This window comes from Arachis ipaensis, chromosome B10 (genome assembly GCF_000816755.2).
Source record: "Arachis ipaensis cultivar K30076 chromosome B10, Araip1.1, whole genome shotgun sequence".
Lineage (NCBI taxonomy): Eukaryota > Viridiplantae > Streptophyta > Magnoliopsida > Fabales > Fabaceae > Arachis > Arachis ipaensis.
Genome location: NC_029794.2, coordinates 18,687,483 through 18,710,498, shown reverse-complemented (window position 1 = coordinate 18,710,498; position 23,016 = coordinate 18,687,483). Strand labels below are relative to the sequence as shown.

Below are 23,016 nucleotides of genomic sequence, written 5' to 3'. Positions count from 1 at the left end.
GTGAATATTTGTTTCATTATATCCATAGGTATGTGCATATGGATTAGAAGAAGGACCTTTTAATTTTTAAATATATGTAAGTATTATAATAATATTTTCATAAATTATGCATACAAGTTTTATAATGATATTTTTACAGGGTGCTTGATTCCAAAAAAATAATCTCAAAATAATTCAAATTTTTGAATGAGGACTATGATTTGTTTGAATCTGAATTATAATTGTTTACAATATTTTGTCAGTATTAGTTTGGGTTAGCCACTTAACTCATCTTAATCGTTACACTGTAATTTGATGATCGACCCGCATTCATGATTTGCTGAAACTGGTGATGAAGTAAACTTAATTTATAACATGAACTCAATATACTATTTTATATTCATTAATTACTGGTAGCTTCCCCCATTAAGTTTGAGCTATTTTATACAAAAACTGGTTGATCAAAGAGAGATGATATTTTTATTTTTTATTTTTTTTTGGTTTAACTTCAAGGTTCAGTGCTAGTTTGCTGAGGTCAACGCTGTTTTTGGAGCTTAAGCGGCATCATGGAGATCATCTAGTACTAAGAGAGACTCATGAGAATGAGGTTCTTTTGGAGCTGCATGGAGCGAGTGACTTCATGGTGCTTCATGGGACAGTTCCTCATTTGTGCAATTCTGGTGCTTGACGTGATGCTGAAGGTTTATTCTAATTCAGAAGGTGAGTTGTGACATTGTGTCCTTTTTCTGTAGGGTATTTTATGTCCATTCCAATTAGATCAAAAGAGCTACATTTAGTGTTCATGCTCAGAGTGCTCCTGGTGATGACGTGTTTACAGCTAAGTTTTTTCACTTTTTCTGGGATATAGTTGGAGGTGACGTTTTTAAGGCAGTGAGAAGTTTCTTTCACAGTGGCAGAATTTTAAAAAGCTTCAATCATACTCAAATTTGTTTGATTCTAAAGGTGCCAGATGTCAGTGACATGACTCAGGTACGACCGATCAGTTTGTCTTCAGTTATGTATAAAATTATTTCTAAAGTTATGGTGCACCGATTACAAGGTATTATTCATAAAATTATAAGTCGAAATCAGAGTGCGCTTCTCAAAGGAAGACTCATTTCAGATAATATTCTAATTGCCCACGAATGTATGCACTATTTGAAAAATAAGAGAAGTGGGGCAGAGCATGAGATGGCTATTAAACTAGACATGAGCAAGGCTTATGATAGGGTTGAATGGCATTTTTTAGGCAGTGGTTCAATTCGACGGTAGACAAAAGACCCTCCTCATAGCGGCGTTGTGTTGGAGCACTTGGAAAGCGAGGAATCGGTGTGTTTTTGAGAAGGTAATAAGCCCAGCACCAGAGATAGTGAAAGAAGCTAGCAATTTAGTGCGTGAACTCGTGAACCATACTTGATAGATGCTACTTTTTCTTTACTCTTACTTTACTCTTCTTTAAGCTCTTAGTCTTTCAGTCACAGCTGATGATAAATGGGAATCTTTTAGATATCAAATTGGTAGTTATTTCTATTTTGAATAAATAATCAAATATATATAATATATATACACAGCACAACAGTGATATTCACTAAGTATATAAATATATTTTTTTAAATTTTAAATTTATTTATTAGTCACAATTATAAAATAACAAATCTATAATTATTTCATTCTTTCTTTTTAATGGTTGTGGTAACAAATTTATTTAAATTTTGAATTATTATTTGTTTTTTTATCATTGAAGTTAATAAGTGAAGTTCACTTATAGTGGGGTCAAATTTAATTATATAGTGGGGGCAAATAAATTTTATTACTATATATTAGTTAACAAATTTTTAAATTCCAATGGGGACTTGCCCCCACTCCCTTCAACATGGATCCGTCCCTGATTACGACATTGTGTCTTTTTTCTGTAGGGTATTTTATGTCCATTCCAATTAGACATGTATTTGAAATGAGCATGGTTAACAAAAAAGACTCAACTATGAAACTGTATTAAAGGGTCTCTGACATCATCATCACATCCTAATCATAGAGACCAAGGCTTCTACAAATTAATCTACAAGTGCTTTTATTCTTGCAGACAAAAAAATTGTTTAATTCCATTTGCTTTGTTGTTTATTCTTTTAGCATTGTTTGGCTAATTGGTTCATATTTGTGACTGTGACCGAATTTGAGCTGAAAATTTTTCTACTCCAATTTATTTAACAATAAGGATGTTGCACCTAAATATTGCTTCTATGATAGGTGATGCCCTGAATTCTTTGAAGAACAGATTGACAGATCCTGCTGGTGTTCTTCAAAGCTGGGATTCCACTCTTGTCAATCCATGTACATGGTTTCATGTTACTTGCAGCAATGATAATAGTGTGATCCGTGTGTAAGTTATACATACATCACTTTTACTTTTACTTTTACTTTTATAGCCGTTTGTGTATGCTTTGATTTACCTTGAATTATGACTCCACTAGGCAGCTTCAAAGTCCTAGATGCTTCACATAAAGAACAATAAATCACATATCACAATACATTAACAATTTTTGTCATTTCACACAAACAAGAAATTAAGAATCAATATGAAGAGAGACAGAAACCTTATAACTTCAGGTTTCTTCATTTCTGGCATAATTAGCGCAGCAAAAGCAAGAGAAGCTTTCTAAATCAAATGGTTAATACCCAGAAAATGCAGAACTAGCCTTCTGAAAAATCTTCTCTCTATTATTGCTCTGAGACTATTATTTTCTAAGCCTTTAGGTACAGCACATTTGAGATTTGCATTCTCCATGCACCTGGAATTTTTTTTATAAGGTTTGAAACAACTAAACATTATCTGTATCCAAAGGACAAAGCTTATCATGTTTGTTTTTTTTTTTTCTTTTTTCTTTTATTTTATTATTTCTTATCTATATACCTAGATTTTGGCCTCTACTATGGAGGGATAGATAAGGTGCACTCAGGTGAGTTTCTGTATACTACTACACCACCAACAACTTTTGAGGATAACAATATTGTGATGATGATGCTTTTTCTAACCATTCATTCCTTTGGAGTTGGAATTTTTGATTCACCTTGCGGGCCCTAAATCCCACATACACTATGCCAAGTTTCATAATTATCAGTACAAGTATCCTTGTTTTTGTTTACATCATATATATATACTATAATATATAGTAATTAATTATACAATTCGACCATACCACATGTCACTGGTATTATTGTGGAACGTGGCCAAGTTTTTTTAGTGCTATTTTTTTTAGTCTAATTAATAGCACTTTGATCCGGCCTTCTCCCTTAAAGAATACCAACAATATCAGATAAGATACCTACTTATGATTTCTATTCTTGTGATATGTATTTGTACTAGTACTATATTATGATGATTCGTACTTATGATAAAGTACTATATTGTAAACTATATACGTATACTTTTTTGTTTATATTAAGTTAAATCTATAATAAATGCATAGATATTTGTATGGTTTGGTGTAGAGCTTAGTTACTATCCAACAAGATTGTGTGTGTGTCTCTTTGTATATATATGAAAAATGTTAGGAGTCATTTATTTTTAGTACTTATGCATGCAAATTTTTCCAAAACATATGGCAATTGGCAGTAGGCTCTCCATTAATGCTCATCATTTTTCTTGAGGAAAATCTAGAATTGAGTTTATATTAAGAATATAACATTTTGTATATATAAAACCTTCTAATTTTTACCATTTTTCTTTCAGATTAGAGAGATCCGCCAGAAATATGATATGGTGACCTACCTGTTGGAGTATATTTACTATCCTGACCAAAGTATGTCTTTTCGGAGTTAAAACTCAACTTATTGCACGTTCATATGCTGTGGAGCATAAGTTCTTTTTATTTTTATATTCTTAAGTTGCACTTCATTTCTTTTGTGAGGTTTTGTCTAAAATGTTTCCACGCTTGGCTAAATGCCTCTTTAAAACTTGTGATAAATGTTGTGTAGGAGGAATTGCATAATAATCTAGTCAGACTAGATATGCTATTTCAAAAGGCAGTGGAGTCTGGAATTGAGATACAGGTCTGTTGTCCTTGTTTTTACTGGATCCCTTCAGTTTCAGTTTTAAGAGAATTTCTGTGATTCACTCCTATTGGAGAAGAAAAGAAGTTTTATGATCATTTATTTCTGTTAATGGTTTATTGTTATACTTAAATTTTAACAAGAGCTAATTGAATGGTGAAAAATCAGTTGCACTTTTAACAAGATCTATCTAAGAGAGATGGTTTCCACAACCTTATTATGATGCTGATTATTTATCCCAAATGTTCCATTTGATTCTATTTCATTATTCTTATCTCATTGTCAATCATATCAGTAGTTCAAGTGTGAAACTAGCTTATAGTTTTCAACTAAAAAGATTAAATTTTTGTAAAGCAGGGTGAAGTTTAACAGATCGAAGTCTCTCAACATCCTTCCCAAAATTAGACAAAAGATCAGAATGTATCCTGTGTTGCTGCAGGTAACGCTTCATAAAGTCCCATAGTTTCGGTTAATCATCCTATAGTACTGCTCTAAATTGCCCCTTGCAACCTCCACTACTCTTTCTTGAACCATCTGTTCCCTCAAAAACCTCTCACAATGCTCATTTCTTGAACCATCTGTCTCAATTATTGCATATCATGATGAATTGGTGTTACTCTTCTAATGTTGTGAGAAACTTATTTTGTACCTGATGAAAGGCTAATATTACCCAATCTCTTGTTTTAGATAGAGTCAAGGGAAGAGAACTAAACTGGGAGAAGAGATATGACACTATCATTGGGACAGCTGAAGGATTGGTTTACCTGCATGAGAATTCAAAAACTAGGATAATTCAAAGAGATATAAAAGCCAGCAACATCTTATTGGATGCTAAACTTTGCGCCAAAATTATATGTGGTAATAAATCTTGTTTCTTTTTATTTTCTTATGATTATGGAATGTCATAAAATACTAAAGAATTTTTCATTGAGGTGCAGAAGTGTGGCAGCATTCCAGTTAAGTCATGGAGAGCAATTATTGCATGTTTAAGTCATGAAACAGTATTTATGCACAGATACAAACTGTTTTCTTTTATGTAAAAATGAGATTTGAATGAGTTCTTGTAGGAAAGTATTTCCCAAGACAAGAAGAGAAGTCATGCTGGCTTTGTATTTAAAAGACTCCTCAACACTCTTGTCTGTTTCATTTGTTGTTTTCTCTTTTATATTTAGGTTAATTCTGATAGTGGTTAGCTATAAGAGCAGATTGCTTTATACACCTTTAGTGTATGCTACAGTACAAATTTTACAGGCTAATTCTGTTCGCAAGTGTCCTGAATGTAAACAGCCACTACCCGAAAGCTATTCGCCTCCGGCAGATGAACCTTGGACGACTGGGATCTTTGGATGCACTGAAGATAGGGAAAGTTGTAAGTAATGCATTAATGGTCAATGTTAATAGTCTGTTTATATTTTTTTTTATGCTGTAATTGCCTTCAGTTTGATATAATCTAAACTAAGTCTATATAGGCTAGAGTGGATCCATGACCATGAATTCATTGAGTACTGACTATTTGGCAGAAACTGAGTTGCATAGACATTTGACAGCATAACATTTTCATATTGTACTGATCATGGTTAGTCCTTATGCATTCAATTGACATAATTTTCATTAGGATGTTGAGTAATGAGTTTTTTGTGCCATAACAAAGTGAATAACTTTCACTATTGACATTTTTTCATGTATTTTTCCAGAAAATTCATCGGAAAGTTCGACGCTAAAGGGAAATGGATGGAGAATTTACAGAGGAAAAATCCATCAGTAACTGATAAAAATCCGTCGGTAATTTTTCGACGGAAAAAAATCCGTCGGTAAATAATTTTCGACGAGGCTTTTACAGAGAGACAAAATCCATCGGTAATTTTATCTGTAACTAAAAATTCGTCTGTAATATAAACCAAATCTATCTGTAAATCTGTCTGTATTAAGCAATTTTCTAGTTGTGAATCTCAAAAGATTATTATTTTGTTTAGGTTGTTTAATATAACTATTGATAAAGTTTGTAAAGCAAGATGAAACTAATGATTAAATAAAATAGTTATTCTCTTTTTTTTTTAAACTCATTTTACCTCACTCATTAAAAATGACTCAAATCAAATAAAGTATTGAACATTTGAATATAACATGTATTTATTGAAAATTAAAAAATATTTTATATTTATTTATTTTATTTTATTTTTGATATACTTTATATTTATTTTTCACTTGACTTTTTTTTTTTATTCTTTTTCGACTTAGCTTTAATTTTGTTCGGCATTCAGTTTGGCTTTTCTAAAAAATTGTGGAAGTAACTTTTATTTCTTATAATTTTTACTATTATCTAATAACTCATATATTATGGACTTCAAAAACCATAAGCCTTTTATACTAGTATAGTATAAGTACAAAAACAATGCCAAAAAAAATATTTTATATTTAAGCATGACAAACTTGCATTATTGCAACATAAACTCAGGATCAAGGTAATTATGTTGCATAAAGACCTGTAATTTAATTTATCGGTCAAAAAACAACTCACTTCATGTCAAATCACTAATTCATATTCCACGCGTCAATATTATAAGAGGAACAACAAGCTAAAAAGTACGAGAAGTATCATTCACCTCATTTAGTCAGGTGCAGGCTAAAACTCACCTATTTTAATAGAATCTTCGATACATCTGAACCAAATATAATGATTCACATTAGAATATCGTTTCTCCATGTTACAATTATACCCAAAATATAATTGATAGATAGATAATATACATAATATTGAGTCATTTTTTTAAATTTCGGTAAAGCAAATTTAAATTTTACAAATAGATTTAATTTTAATTAGTCAAACCCTAAACTAAACTTGAGTTTAGTCTGATTTGACTCAATTCGAATCTCTTCCTGTAACACCCTACTACACAGAGTTTTACGCTTAAGTCGTAGAACAAAGGTAGTATAGTGTTACGGACCTCTAATCAGAAAATATTTATATATAATAATGAAAAGAGATAATATACTAGGAGCCTTGAAAAACGGGTAAAAAAAATCGCAAAATAAAAAATGCAACGCTCAAGGAATATAATTACTTGCGTGCTAAGAAACCTAAAGGTTCAAGATATAAATGAACGAAAGAATGAAAAGAGATTCAAGAATACAGTAAAACTAGCTCCTGACTCAACCTGCGAAGCCAAGGCTGGCCGGAGAATATTTATATATATATATATATACACACACATAAGTATCCCAGATACCCAAAATACAGAAACCAGTTCCTAACTCTCTGGTAACCTCTATGAGGAACAAAATAGTCTAATTACTTGAAGAGAAACTAAGTGCTCAGGTACATATATATATACAAACAAAAACCCAAAATGTCCCGGGGGCTACTCCGCTTCAGGAATCCAGACGCCTAGCGAGGAGCCTCTCGACCTGCATCTGAAAACAGTAACACAGTATGGGGGTGAGAACTGGAGGTTCTTAACATGGTAAAGGTGCCACGCGTATAATAAATAAGGTCCTGGGAATGCCAGAGGCAATCCTAGAACTCCATCATACAATTATAGAACTTAATTTCTAAGCAGAAGCCATAAAAAGGGGTAGGTGATCTAAGCATTCCTAAACTTACTCACTTTTAAACCTAGCATAAACACCAAACCATTCCACCCTTCCTCCGCTCCTCCATCTTCCATGATTCAGTAGAGACAAACAACCAAACAAGTTCACGCACAAGTAGAAAACAGATAGTGCAAATAAAAAGTATAACAATTAGCAAGATATATGTTCAATTAGGCAATCCCAAGTAATGCACAGCAGACAAACAAACAAGATGCATATGATGCATGCCTGTCCTATGGCTGATAAGGCTCATCTATTGGTTATCCAGCCAACCCGACAAGTCCGAAAACCTTAGACTGTCCCCCGTTGCGCATCCCCATGAGTCTATGCATAGATTTCACATAAATTCATCATTTAATCATTCATTCATATATCACTCAATGGGGTTATCCATACCCGGGAATTTATACGTGCCCGGTCACCCTTACGACGTAGGGTCAACAGAGTATCGAGATTCTACTTGGAACACGAGGTGGCAAGCCACGGTTCTGTTACCCAGAAAAGTTCGTATCTCAGATAGCATCATTCATAAGCCAATTCATGTTCATAATCATTATTTAATCATTCATCAAGCCATGGCATCATAACTTCTTTTAATATCCATCTCTTGTTCCTATAAATCCTCATGTTTTCCCTTTTCTTCATTTCCAAGTTACCCTATTTCCCTAGCTTCACCTAGTTACTGGACTTAGCACTCTACTTTATGTTTAAAAGGATGAAAATGGGGGTTTAGAAGTGAAAATCTGGTTTAAAACATAAAAATTCAGTTTTGCAGCAAGCAGGAGCCACGCGTGCGCGTGGTAGTGTGAAAAGGTAGCACGCGTGCGCACTCCCTTACCATACGTACGCGTAGTTGAGAACAGCATGTCACGCGTATGCGTGGGTCATGCGTACGCATGGTCATGCATGTTGGCTCATCGTGCGTACGCATGGGCCACGCGTACACGTGAATGTACGCTTTTCCAAAAAAATAACAAATTGTCCAGAAAGCTGCAAAACCAGAAATTAACTACCTGCATTCATATTTTTTACACCAAACTTTCGTCGTCCATAAATTTCTCTACAAAATTCTATTTTTCACAAAATTTATATCGTTCAAAAGCTTGTAAAACCATCTTTTATTTGAAACAAACTGCATTTTCATCCAAAATTTGAGGAACAAGTTATGGACTACCAAAGTTCATCAAAAACCACTTTTTTACCAAATTATACCAAACCCCCATTTTACCAAATTCACATTCCTTTACTCATAAAACCTGCACATTTGCAACATAACCAGTCCCTTTTCATTAACACCGACTACTAACTCATTAATGCTCCTACCATCCCATAAAATTCATACAATAACTCCAAAATCCACCATTCTAATTACAAGCTAAAACTTTAAAATTCATTAACTTACTTCCTCAATTCATCAATAACAACCTATAAATCATCATTAACCAATCAACAAGCCATAACCACAAAATTTCATTAACATATACCAACAACATCATCAACTCACCATTATAAATTCCAATAACACATATTTATTAACATCAATAACTCATTCTCATTAATTTTAACATCTCATGTCCATTAATTCCAACACAAGTTCACTCATCAATTTATCCATCAACATCACAAAGCTAATCATTTAATGCATATAACCATTTCAACTTATCCTATATATAGTTTCCTAGCTAAGTTTTCACAGAGCCTTATATTTTAAATGCGCGAAACATAAACCATACCTTGGCCGATCACCGTGTTTGGTCCAAGGCAGCCACACTAGCTATACATATAGCCCCTGCAAGCTTGAGAATTCAACCACAATCTTAGCTCCAATCACCACCAAGCTTCCAAATGCCTACAATTCAATTCCAATGCACATATATATACTTAATTCACACCTAATACACATATATATATATATATATCCCAAATTCAGTTTTTACATAGTAAAATCAAAATTGACTAGGGTTAAGGTGCTCCTTACTGTACCCATACGCGCAGCAACTCAAACCCAATGAGTTTCGCAAGCTTAATCGGACCTAGAACACCGAATTTGGCAAAATCTCATTACAAGCCTCAATTTCTAGAATAAAAAAGGGGGTAGAGATTCTGAGATAGAATTAGGGCTTACCGGTGAAATTGATCCGACAGAAATGTAGATGTCGATGCGTTGGACGCGTGACCGCGAACGGTGCGGCGATCGGAGCTCGAACGGAGAAGTTACGGTGTTTGGAAATTGAAACAAGGGTTTCGTACCCTTCTCTTCTTCTCCCTGCATCTAGCGCTGCTTCTGTTGTGTTCTTAGAGAAGAAAATGAGCTTTAGCTCATTTATATGCTGGGCCGGTTGGGCCCACGGGCCCAGTTTAACCAGTTCGACCCATCTGATCCAATTTTGGGCCAAAATTCTCAAAATTGGTATCAAAATTCTCGTTTTGAAGAGCTCTATCCTATTTTGATATTAGTTTTGCATTTTTAATTTTTCTAATTAAAATTTAATTTATTAACTAATTATTTGCTAATTTTACAGGGTTTACATCCTACCCACCTAATTAGGAATTTTGCCCTCAAAATTCAGATTCAATTATCTGAAAAGAGGTGTGGGTAGTCCTTCGGCATATTCCGAGTTTCTTGAAGCTGACCCTGTTACTCGAAACGTCCATCTACTTTCATTTAAACTGGCTTAGGTTGTAAGACATGAATTTGTTTTAGAAGCGTGTTTCAGAAGTTACGAAATATGGAGTACGTCGAATAGATTCGAAAGGTACGGCAGAAAATTATTTGGCACACCACTGACCCTCAATACTCTCTGAAAATTAAAATGGGCTAACTTAGCGGGTCTTAACTTCTTAGTTTTTTATTGCTCATCCGATTCTAGTTCGTTGAAGTAAGTTTTTCAGAAATAGGTATCCTCTTCCTTCCAACTTGAGAAGTCTTCTTCTTAAATCTGCCTAACTCTTTCGTCAGCTTTCATAATGAGAATTCTAACTCAGATTTGCGTAACTTTTTCTCTGTTGTCTCGGCTGTCAAATTCAGGAACTAAGACGTTTGATGTTCCAGTTTTTTATTAATTCAAAGGTGTTTAGCGTACTGTGGAGTCTCACCTTCTCCCTGATGTATAGTCTCGTTGATATCCCCAATAAGCAATTTGCTCTGATGGGCAAAATGGACTTGATCACTTGATCCACGATTTTCTAACAGCATCACCTTTTGTCCTAGACCTCGGTAATCTATTACGAAATCGATAGCTATTGCCTTTTACCTTTAATCTAGAACCTTCGGCGGTGGTAGCATTTCGAATGGCTTCTGGTGGTCTCTCATTTCTTTCTCATGCGTCAAACATGTAATCACATAGATTGCCACTTTGTTCTTCACTTCTGGCTACTCAAAATGTCTTCTTGGATTCGTGCTATGTTTTAGAAATCTCAAGGTAAACTCGAAAATCCTCTCTTGTAAGCATCGGGCAATAGTTTCTCATTTCAACTCCCGATTTTGACACATAACTCTTTCTTGGTATCTTCTTGATTCAATAGGCTTCAATACTCTTAGTAGCTCCTCATCACTATTATTGCGCTCCCTAAGTCCTCGACTTTACGATCTCCATTTCGGCATTTGGCATATAAATCTCTTCTTAATTCCCTTTTGTTTACCAAACTTCAATATCCATGGTGGCTCCTTATTGTCCCGTTACGCGTCCCGTATCTCATCGTTACCATGTTGTAAACTAGCAATGGATTTAGTCCGACACTTCCAACCACACTCACACTCTCCAACTTAGAACTTTAACTCTTCTAACATTTTCTCCTTTGGAATTAACGTCCAAGAATTCCTTAGAAACTTCTTGCTTAGGGCGTCTACTGCAACCTTACGATGTCGCATCAGCACGCCTCTTAAGTCCTCCTATAATACATCGTAGTCATTCCCTGAATGGTTCGTTAGGCTCAAATGATACAAGCATTGGCATGAAGATCAATCTTCTTTCCATGGCTCGAAGGCTTCCATCGTATCCTGGTATTTCATTCACACGGTGCACCTCTTTGCATCTATTTAGTCACGAGCAGTACGATCGGCGAGGATTAAGGTTTTAAATTCCCTAGTAATGCCGCTGGTTTATTTTCATGTTCAAAAGTCTTGCTCTAAAGGATTGATACTCTAATAATTGCATCTAAGAGTTATGCGCGTCGTAAGATCCAATACGAGTTGATTTTTCAAAGAAATGTTATGTTCAAAGAGACGAACGAGTAACACGAACGGTGTTCACAAGAATTCAAAAGAAAGTCTTGCATATAGTTAACCAGAGTTGTACAGAATTAATGGAATGCACAAGAAGAGAAACCTAGTTGCATCTCAGGAAAGAAGTTCGAATCAAAGCTTGAATAGAAAGAATAAGGCATGCCGAATTAAATAGGTTCTAGTTGGCTTTAAAAGAATGCGAGTTTCCACAAGAGAGCAACTCCACGCACCGCAGGTTTCTAGGATTCAAAGATTATGCGATTATATTAAAATGAGTTCAGGCTTATTTCAAAAGAGACAAGCTTTATACGAGTAAAGAACAAATTCGGAAGAACGATGAATTGGACTTTTACAGAAAAAGATTCAAGATGGAGCTTTCAATGTAAGCTATAAGAGAAAGGTTAGATTAAGTCGTGAAGATTAGTTGGCATGCTCTCGCAAAGAAACACTTAGATTCTCTCTTCCAGTACTCCCTTCAACTCGGTCCTGAGTTTTACCGATTATAATGACGTCTTTACTTGTGGTGCAATCAACACTAATCCGGCTTTTGACACTAAGTTTATCACAAACTCACGTTCTCTCTAAGGTGAAAATTCTGGTACATCTTCAAGAATGGTCTCAAGAACTCTCTCGTATAGGAATTTGGTCTTACCTTGACACGTCTCTTAATTAATTAGTAACTAAAGGTTGAATCCTCTTTATTCCTCTTCCTCGAAGTCTTAACGTCACTAGATTTCAAACGGTAACTCCGCATAGCTCTCGACAGTTCCAATTCCTTAGGTATAATCCACCCTGCTTTCACTGCGTCAGTCTGGCTCTTATCCTTCAAGAACCTAGCCACTCCTCTAAGTTAACTAAGTATCACTCCATCTCAACAACTAATAGTCTTCGACTAACCATCGGCTCGGACTCCATGATCATCAAAACTTGTCATGCATTACGAATTGAAATTCAACTGCTAGTTCATGGTTACCTCAGGTCTGAAAATCGGATTCGGCTGCATCCCGGCGTTTCTTCTGTGGACAGTCTTGAGCTATATGCCTCAGCTTCCCGCACTTGTAACATACACCTAGCCCGGCCCTATGCGGCTCGTCTGAAGCAGTCTCTCCATAGCTTTCCTGTAGCTTCGCCAACTTCATGGAGTAATCTTCTGCGAGTTGGCTCTTCTTAACCAATTCGGTGAAATTCGTTAGCTTTTGCGGATACACGTAGTTAAAGATATCTCTCCTAAGTCCTTTCTCATACTGAGCACACATCCACTCCTCATAGTTAGCTGGATTTCCTTGACAAACTTTTGAGAAATGGCACAGGTTGTCGAATTCATGGGTATAGTCAGCAACTGACATATCTTTTTACTTCAGCTACATTAACTCCAACTCCTTTGCAGTGCGAAGTGCATGCAAGAAATATTTCCCGTAAAATTCCGTCTTAAATCTACTCCAAGGGACATCTGTTAACTCCACCTGCAAGGTATGACATAACTCCTGCCACCACTTCTGAGCATCTCCCTTCAACATGTAGGTTACTATTTCCACCGACTGTACTTCAGGAATATGATGAGTGTACAAAAACCTCTCCACATCTCAAAACCACCGATCAGCTTCCAACGCATTGGCATTTCCATTAAACTGAGGTGGACCACTCTTGAGGAAGTCCGTAAGGGTCATAGATCTATAATATTGACCTACATTGCTTGTACCAGCACCCGAGCTTCCATCTCAAAGTGTTTGCATCGGTTCAGTTCTAAGATTTTCCCTCTGGTTACCTCGCTCGGATCTGCGAGACGACATTTAGTCCCTATTCACACCAAACAATTGATATTAGGGTGATCAATCTCAATATCTCAAGTTTAGTGCTTAAGAGTCCCAAATGCATGCTCACGAACATGTATGCTACACATATCAATTAGATATCCAAATAGCACATAGACACATACACAGAGAATGCACAGAAGCATAATCAGTCCGTCCTCGGGCTCTATAGGAACAAACTGCTCTGATACCATAATGTAACACCCTACTAAACAGAGTTTTACGCTTATGTGGTAGAACAGAGGTAGTGTGGTGTTACGGACCTCTAATAAGAAAATATTTACATATAATAACGAAAAGAGATAATATACTAGGAGCCTTGAAAAACGGGTAAACAAAAATCGCAAAATAAAAAGCGCAACGCTCAGGGAATAGAATTACTTGCGTGCTAAGAAACCTAAAGGTTCAAGATATAAATGAATGAAAGAACGAAAAGAGAGTCAAAAATACAGTGAAACTAGCTCCTGACTCAGCCTGCAAAGCTAAGGCTGGCCGGAGAATATTTACATATATATACATAAGTATCCCAGATACCCAAACTACAGAAACCAGTCCCTAACTCTCCGGTAACCTCTATGAGGAACAAAATAGTCTAATTACTTGGAGACAAACTAAGTGCTCAAGTACATATATATATACAAACAGAAACCCAAAATGTTTCGGGGATGACTCCGCTTCAGGAATTCAGACACCTAGCGAGGAGTCTCTCGACCTGCATCTGAAAACAACAACACAGTATGGGTTGAGAACCGGAGGTTCTCAGTATGGTAAAGGTGCCACGCGTATAATAAATAAGGTCCTGGGAATGCCAGAGGCAATCCTAGAACTCCATCATACAATTATAGAACTTAATTTCTAAGCAGAAGCCATAAAAAGGGGTATGTGATCTAAGCATTCCTAAACTTACTCACTTTTAAACCTAGCATAAACACCAAACCATTCCACCCTTCCTCCGTTCCTCCATCATCCATGATTCAGCATAGACAAACAACCAAACAAGTTCACGCACAAGTAGGAAACAGATAGTGCAAATAACAAGTATAACAATTAGCAGGATATATGTTTAATTAGGCAATCCCAAGTAATGCACAGCAGAAAAACAAACAAGATGCATATGATGCATGCTTGTCCTATGGCTGATGAAGCTCATCTGTCGGTTATCCAGCCAACCCGACAAGTCCGAAAACCTTAGACTATCTCCCGTCATGCATTTCCATGAGTCTATGCATAGATTTCACATAAATTCATCATTTAATCATTCATTCATATATCACTCAATGGAGGTTATCCATACCCAGGAATTTATACGTGCCCGGTCACCCTTACGACGTAAGGTCAACAACGTATCGAGATTCTACCTGGAACACGTGGTGGCAAGCCACGGTTCTGTTACCCAAGGAAGTTCGTATCTCAGATAACATCATTCATAAGCCAATTCATGTTCATAATCATTATTTAATCATTCATCAAGCCATGGCATCATAACTTCTTTTAATATCCATCTATTTTTCTTATAAATCCTCAGGTTTTCTCTTTTCTTCATTCCCAAGGTACCCTATTTCCCTAGCTTCACCTAGTTACTGGACTTAGTACTCTACATTATGTTTAAAAGGATAAAAATGGGGGTTTAGAAGTGAAAATCTGGTTTAAAACACAAAAATCCAATTTTGCAGCAAGCAGGGGCCACGCGTGCCCGTGCACGCGCACGCGTGGTAGTGTGAAAAGGTATCACGCGCGCGCATTCCCTTACCATGCGTACGCGTGGTCATGCATGTTGGCTCATTGCGCGCACACATGGGCCACTCCCGTATGCGCAGTTTAAAATGCCACACCACGTGTATGCATGGGCCACTCGTACGCGTGGATGTACGCTTTTCCAAAAAAAATAACAGATTACCCAGAAAGCTGCAAAACCAGAAATTAACCACCTGCATTCACATTTTTTACACCAAACTTCCGTCATCCATAAATTTCTTTACGAAATTCCATTTTTCACAAAATTTATATCGTTCAAAAGCTTGTAAAACCATCTTTTATTTGAAACAAACCGCATTTCCATCCAAAATTTGAGGAGCAAGTTATGGACTACCAAAATTCATCGAAAATCACTTTTTACCAAATTATATCAAACCCCATTTTACCAAATTCACATTCCTTTACTCATAAAACCTGCACATTTGCAACATAACCAGTCCCTTTTCATTAACACCAACTACTAAGTCATTAATGCTCCTACCATCCTATAAAATTCATACAATAACTCCAAAATCCACCATTCTAATTACAAGCTACAACTTTAAAATTCATTAACTTACTTCCTCAATTCATCAATAACAACCTATAAATCATCATTAACCAATCAACAAGCCATAACCACAAAATTTCATTAACATATACCAACAATATCATCAACTCACCATTATAAATTCCAATAACACATATTTATTAACATCAATAGCTCATTCTCATTAATTTCAACATCTCATGTCCATTAATTCCAACACAAGTCCACTCATCAATTTATCCATCAACATCACAAAGCTAATCATTTAATGCATTTAACCATTTCAACTTATCCTATATATAGTTTCCTAGCCTAAGTTTTCACAGAGCCTTATATATTAAACGCGCGAAACCTAAACCATACTTTGGCCGATCACCGTGTTTGGTCCAAGGCAGCCACACTAGCTATACATACAGCCCCCACAAGCTTGAGAATTCAACCACAATCTTAGCTCCAATCACCACCAAGCTTCCAAATGCCCACAATTCAATTCCAATGCACATATATATCCCAAATTCAGTTTTTACATAGTAAAATCAAAATTGACTAAGGTTTAGGTGCTCCTTACCATACCCATACGCACAGCAACTCAAATCCAATGAGTTCCGCAAGCTTAATCGGACCTAGAACACCGAATTTGGCAAAATCTCATTACAAGCCTCAATTTCTAGAATAAAAAAGGGGGTAGAGATTCTGAGATAGAATTAGGACTTACCGGTGAAATTGATCCGACAGAAATGTAGAGTTCGACGCGCTGGACGCGTGACCACAAACGATGCCGCGATCGGAGCTTGAACGGAGAGGTTACGGCGTTTGGAAATTGAAACAAGGGTTTCATACCCTTCTCTTCTTCTCCCTGTGTCTAGCGCTTCTTCTGTTGTGTTCTTAGAGAAGAAAATGAGCTTTAGCTCATTTATATGCGGGGCCGGTTGCGCTCACGGGTTCGGTTTGAATTCGATTCAACCGGTTTCACAACTAGAAAATGGCTTAATACAGACAGATTTACAGACAGATTTAGTCTTTATTACAGACGGATTTTTGGTTACCGACAAAATTATCGACGGATTTTGTCCCTCTGTAAAAGCCCCGTCGAAAATTATTTACCGACAGATTTTTTTTCCGTCGGAAAATTACCGACAGATTTTCCCTCTGTAAATTCTCCATCCATTTTCCGAAGGCGACGAACTTTCCGACAAATTTTCCGTCTGTAATTACAGACAGATTTTCAGACGGATTTTCCGTCTGTAATTACAGACAGATTTTCAGACGGATTTTCCGTTTGTAATTACAGAAAGATTTTCAGACAGATTTTTTGTCTGTAATTACAGACGAATTTTCTAACAGATTTTCCATCTGTAATTTAAACTTTGCAAAATCATCTCACACTCTGATTACAAACAGAAAATTTGTCTGTAAATCCTTTATTAAGGTAAAATAGATTTTTTTTTATTTTTCTAATTACAAAATAAGCTTGTTTTCATACAAAATAAATATAAATTTAATATAAATTTTTTATCTAATTTGTATTCGAATATTTATAATATTTCAAAAAATAAACAAATTCATCGTATTATCAAACTAAAAGAAAAGTACTATAAACAAGCAAGTCAATATAATTCAAAACATAAACAAAATGTATTGATCATCAACTATAATAAATAACAACCATATATCAAAGTGTGTTGATACATCAACTATAATTCAAAACATAAACTCAATATATTGTTCAACTATACTAAGTTATGCAAATAACGACCATATAAAAAATTCTTTTGATGTTTCCTATTTCTGCAGATGCTGTATCCAACTGGAACCAAGTTCCCATCGAATGGACCTTTTAGGAACAACTGCCTCCTCCTTTAAGTTTTCCAAGGATTCTTGAACCTTCTTCCGAACTAGATATTTAGAAGAATCAGAATCATCCAAATTTGATAGAGATGTCACAGACCCTTCCAATTGATCAGCATCAACTGCAGACTGGTGATGAAGCAGTAGCCTCAAACTGTAAATATCTCAGATTCATTAAGATCGAATATTTATGCAGCTTATTACCAACATAAATGGCAATAATATATATTTTAGTTTTCTTGTATAATTTCCCCTTAGGAATTACAAAGCACCAATAATGCCTCGACTATGATTATGATTTAATATAAATGGCAATTCTCCTCGCTTCAGGTGTCTTGTCCCTTCCCTATATCCAACAGTTGAGAAAAGATTATGATTTAATATAAAAGCAATATGTGAGCTCATGTGTGTGTGTGTGTGTGTGCAATTTTATTGCCCTGAAGAATTAACCCTGCAGAATGAATGGCTCATCTCTAACTCCCAATTTATTTGAACATAACCCACATCCAAATTAAATTCCCAAAGCAAGAATGAAGATTCATCGTTGAACTAAAGCTTTCAACAGTGTGACTTGAAGAATTCAAGAATATTCCAAAAATAATATGGTCAGAGATTGCTGCTATCACACAGATCCTACATTTTAGAGCCATTACTACAATTCAGTGCAGCTAAAACATAGAAAACAGAAAAGTATAAACAGTTACATATACTTCAAGTATGATCTAGTACCCAAATCAAAATGCTAAATGACCAGCTCAATAATAAAAATGCAGTTAATATCAACAGAAAAACTAATTAGAGAAGAGAAGTGACAGCTTCTGGGAGGAACATACCCACAAAGGTGTCAAATATGATAACAGTTCATCGAAGAAAGGTAAGAAGGAGGCTTTGAAGGTTTTGATCAAAGTTCCCAATATCTCTCCCACCTGGGACACATAAATGTTTTGAAAGGATGACCAAAGAATTGATCTGTACAAACATAATACAAAGACAGTAGTCCAGCAATCAACATAACTCAGATTTTTTAAAAACGAATTTAAACAACTAACTTGATCAAAAACTTCTTCCTCTTGTTCATTTTCCTCTTTAATCAGCTCACTCTCTTCAGCATCAAAATCTTCAGCTTTGGTCCTCTCTGCCCTCTCTCTTTTCCTACTTGAACTAGCTGTGATCACTTGTTTTATCTCGTCAACAATGGACCTGACCTGGCTTTCATCCAAAAGCATCCCAGAAATCTGAAGTACACAAAAAGATTAGAACACATACTGGATTGATGCTACACAGGAATTACTCTTTCCTTGTAATAATTTGATTATAAAATAAATAAGTGACAACAAAAAGAGTCTTCAAAAGGAAGCAAGCAATAGGCATCCATCTTAATAGTGAAGGGGAGTGAAAATTCTTGCATAATAATATATGATTATTTTTAAAAACAAGACTACAAAAACCACAACAATTACAAAGTGGAGCAGACTTACTATCACATGGAAATGAGGGGCAATGGTTGAACAGATTAATAACCAATTCAACAAATATATATATATATATATATATATCCTAATCTAGAATTCTAGATCAATTATGAAACATGAAATAAACAAAACCTTTTAGTTTTGGCTTTATTAGCATCACTTATGATGTTAGCTAATATATGCGAAGCTAGATTTTATTTCCAATTAGAATGTTAAGTATCAAACTTCGAGTGTAACACCCCCTAATTTTGTATAATATTTATCATCTAATGATACTAACCTGTAAGCATTCATTCAATGAATCCAACATGCTTGCACAAATTTCTGTATCTGGTTCCTGCAAGCAAACAGAAGAGGGAGAACTTCAGCACCACAAATGCCGTTGTAGAGCCTGGCCAGGCAAAGTCCACCCAATATAACCTATATTAAGCTTTGTTATCAAATCCATGCCTAGACTAGGTCTCCTAAACTAACAAAAAAGTCCATACTGCACACACAAAGGAACACCTCAGCTTATATGATATTTAGAGACTGATCAACAACCCCCTAAGGGTTCAGATCATAATAACAACTTACTCATGCTGTTCGCATTGCTGCTTTTTGCGTCCCTGGACGGCAATGTTGCTTTTCTCTGCATTTCAATTCCAACCTGGAGAGTGAAAAAAAACAAAAACAGAGGATCGATTAATTGATCACTCGAATTTGAAGTAGAATTGGGAAGTTCTGTATCAATAGAGGAACAAAAAGTTCAATGGAAACAGAAGCAACAGTGGATGCAGGTATTTGACCACCAGTCTTCTCTTCTACCCACTAATTGGATAAATATCTTTTAAAAAAGTAGTAAGCCATTTATTGCAGAAAATAAAAGAGTTGACTCACAAATGTTTGGCATGGTGCAACTTATCAAGACCAGGTACACTGCCACTAGAAATTGGTATAGGTCCTTGAAGCTCATTGTTAACTTATTACAATACCATCTTTTTTTTTTGAGACAGGATGGTGCCAACTTAATGCATAAACATAGCATTACTAGGTTACTCCATTAAGAAAACTGACTAAATGCATTGCCTGGTACAGCTTCATCAAATGCATTGCCTAGTAGTTGATTAAATGATGAGCTAGATGGAACTTGCCCACCAAAATATTTTACAATGGAATGTGTCCCCTGGAAACATACAGTTTTGATAAAAATTTCAATACCACTGTGACAGAAACAGCTATCACTTGCTAAGGAGTTACGATCAGCGAAAAGAAAAATTTTTAAAGGGTAAGCTAGCAAGTATGCACCTAAACATTGAACATATAGCTTATTGATAATATATATCAATGCTATAATAAGCATTTCAAAACCTTATGATGTGCTTACTGTTCTAAGGTTGAGAGAAAATTTGTAACGGAAGTAGTTCAAACTTACAGATGGTATGGGGACAATCTTACTAGTAGAAACAGACAGTGATGTAACTCCCCAGTTGTTATTTTCATTCCCATGAGTCTTAGAGTTGCAAAAGCCCAAAAATTCACATAATGCAGCTTGAAACAGAGTGAGGGCATCTTCTTGAATCTTTGTAGTTCCGTATCTTAAAGGACAAGATTTAGAAGGGAACTTTCTAAGTGAATCTGATTCTCCTTTCTGAAAGAAACATTAAAATAAGACAGATAGATTGATGCAAAACTACTGATGAATACAGAAGATGACTCAACCCTAAGAGTCAAGTCATCCACTAAGACATTACCAGTGGGAGTTACAACCTGAATTTTGGGAGCAGCATCAATATCAAAATAATAACAAAATCATAATGACAAGTTCAGGTGTATAGATGATTCATTGAAATCACTTGCCTTGACACCAGAGAATTCAATGTAGTTAGCTTCACTTATGAAACTTCTACTTCCTCGTCTTTGGAGTGAAGATTTCCCATTCTCCAGGCTTAGCTCCCTTGATACAGCCATTAACTCATGAATGCGATCAGCATAACCACTATAAAATATATAGTTTACTTAGAATATATAGGCTTGAACTTTGCAAGGATTTGTATATAACATATGCCTACATACCAAGAATAAAAACCGATATCAACTTCTAAAAAGGATAAATGACAGATTTAATATACCTGAGTCGATTGAGCCGTCTTGCACTAATAAAAAGAGTTCCCAGTGACTGAAATAGGGAAACAATAACACTAGTATGATATCTTAGATTGCTTAGCATCTCTGCATGCCCTAAAGTTGAACTGTCAGACCTTAGATGGCCAGAAAAGAAAGGCTCAATTATCAGAATAACAGCAACTGTAGCACCAAAGTACTTCAATAAAAAGTCCTGAATCATGCCAAACCACCAATGGTCATGTAGGACACTACTCAAATGCCTAACCAAGGTCTTAAACTTCTGCTGAATGTGGGCATCTTCTCTCATCTCTCCACCATAAAATGCTATACTTTCCAAGTGAGTCCTCAATCGCGAGTGAAGCTGTCGATAGTCTCCTTCCAGTTGCTGCTCTCTGAACATTAGTTTACCAGGAGCCAATGTCATCAAAATCAATATCAAACTATGAAAGTTAAAAACTATAGAAAGCAATGGCCTACCATGAATTTTAGGTCAAAAAAGCTTCGATTGCAGAAAATAATTCATCAAAATTAGAGTAAACCTGTAGATTCAAACAAAGCACAAAAGTAGAGTATGATAAACCTAAATCTGTCATAGAAAAATTGAGCCCTAAAATTTATCACGAAGAATAGAATCACAAAATCAGGATATATATACCTGAAATTTGATATGGTTACGAGAAGAACTGAGGGAGCGAGTTGAGATTAGATGGAAGAGGAGCCAGAGGGAGCAGATGCGATGAGAGCGGCGGCAGAGAGAGCTCTGCGACGATGGGAGTAGATGCGACGAGAGCGGCGGCGGAGGGATCTCGTGCGACGCAAGGGATGACAGAGAGAGATTGTGCGACGCAACGGCGGCAGCGGCAGCGGCGGAAGAAGCAGAAGTAGCAGCCACGGAGAGAAGAAGTAGCTTGTGCTACGGAGAGAAGAAGAAGCCGTGTTTCATTTGGAAGAAGCTGGAAGAAGGTCGAGTTTCATTTGGGTTTAATTAAATATTTTCGACAGAAAATTTTAAATTACAGACGGATTTTCCGTCTGTAATAATTTAATGAAACGCAGCGTTTTGTCTATTTAATTACAGACGAATTTTCCGTCTGTAACCATTTTTCACGGAAAAAAATTATTTTTACTGACGAAATTATCGACGGATTTTGTTTTACGTCTGTAATTTATGCTAATTCATTTTTTTTGTTTTCCGACAAAAATCTCTCTGAAATTTCGTTTGTATTTTCGTGGGATAAAATCCGTCGGAAATATCCGTCTGTAATAACTAGTTTTCTAGTAGTGTTTGACTCATCCGATCTAATTTTGGGCCAAATTTCTCGAAATTGGTATCAAAATTCTCGTTTTAAAGAGCTCTATACCTATTTTGATATTAGTTTTGCATTTTTAATTTTCCTAATTAAAATCCAATTTATTGACTAATTATTCGCTAATTTTACGGGGTTTACACTTCCAACCTTGTATAGTTATATATGTCGAGGCATAATTAAATACATGTATAATTTTTTTTGTATTATCAATATAAAATTAAATTCTTTATTTTATTAACTTCATTTAAAAGAATTATCACGATGACTCGTATTATTTTACTTTATACATTGTTTATTTGCCACTTTATTTTTCTCATAATATTTATCATTCATTTATACA

At 35.6% G+C, this 23,016-nt stretch overlaps 1 protein-coding gene and 1 long non-coding RNA gene across 11 annotated transcripts; one reads left to right on the top strand and one right to left on the bottom strand.

The window, feature by feature from the left end:
• LOC107621741 lies at positions 1,899-5,714 on the top strand. 3 transcript variants are annotated; one of them, XR_002356016.1, is made up of 6 exons: positions 1,899-2,359; positions 3,710-3,779; positions 3,955-4,029; positions 4,387-4,468; positions 4,717-5,398; positions 5,499-5,714. It is a non-coding gene; the product is annotated as an uncharacterized LOC107621741 (long non-coding RNA). The 3 variants fall into 3 exon arrangements; XR_002356017.1 differs by lacking the exon at positions 3,955-4,029 and having other exon boundaries at positions 1,900-2,359; positions 4,384-4,468; XR_001615920.2 differs by lacking the exon at positions 3,955-4,029 and having other exon boundaries at positions 1,901-2,359.
• LOC107622521 (ABC transporter D family member 1) lies at positions 17,502-22,334 on the bottom strand. Of its 8 annotated transcripts, none has more exons than XM_021113878.1 (10): positions 22,022-22,334; positions 21,844-21,905; positions 21,372-21,758; positions 21,100-21,238; positions 20,675-20,890; positions 19,837-19,909; positions 19,541-19,651; positions 18,838-19,023; positions 18,622-18,714; positions 17,502-17,942 (listed from the first exon to the last, which is right to left on the bottom strand). In XM_021113878.1, exons 3-7 carry the CDS (start codon positions 21,671-21,673, stop codon positions 19,551-19,553), a joined length of 831 nt encoding a protein of 276 aa, XP_020969537.1. In that variant the 5' UTR covers positions 21,674-21,758; positions 21,844-21,905; positions 22,022-22,334; the 3' UTR covers positions 17,502-17,942; positions 18,622-18,714; positions 18,838-19,023; positions 19,541-19,550. The 8 variants fall into 8 exon arrangements, with proteins under 8 accessions (XP_020969537.1, XP_020969534.1, XP_020969540.1 ...); XM_021113875.1 differs by having other exon boundaries at positions 17,502-18,134; positions 19,573-19,651; positions 22,022-22,333; XM_021113881.1 differs by having other exon boundaries at positions 19,541-19,597; positions 22,022-22,333.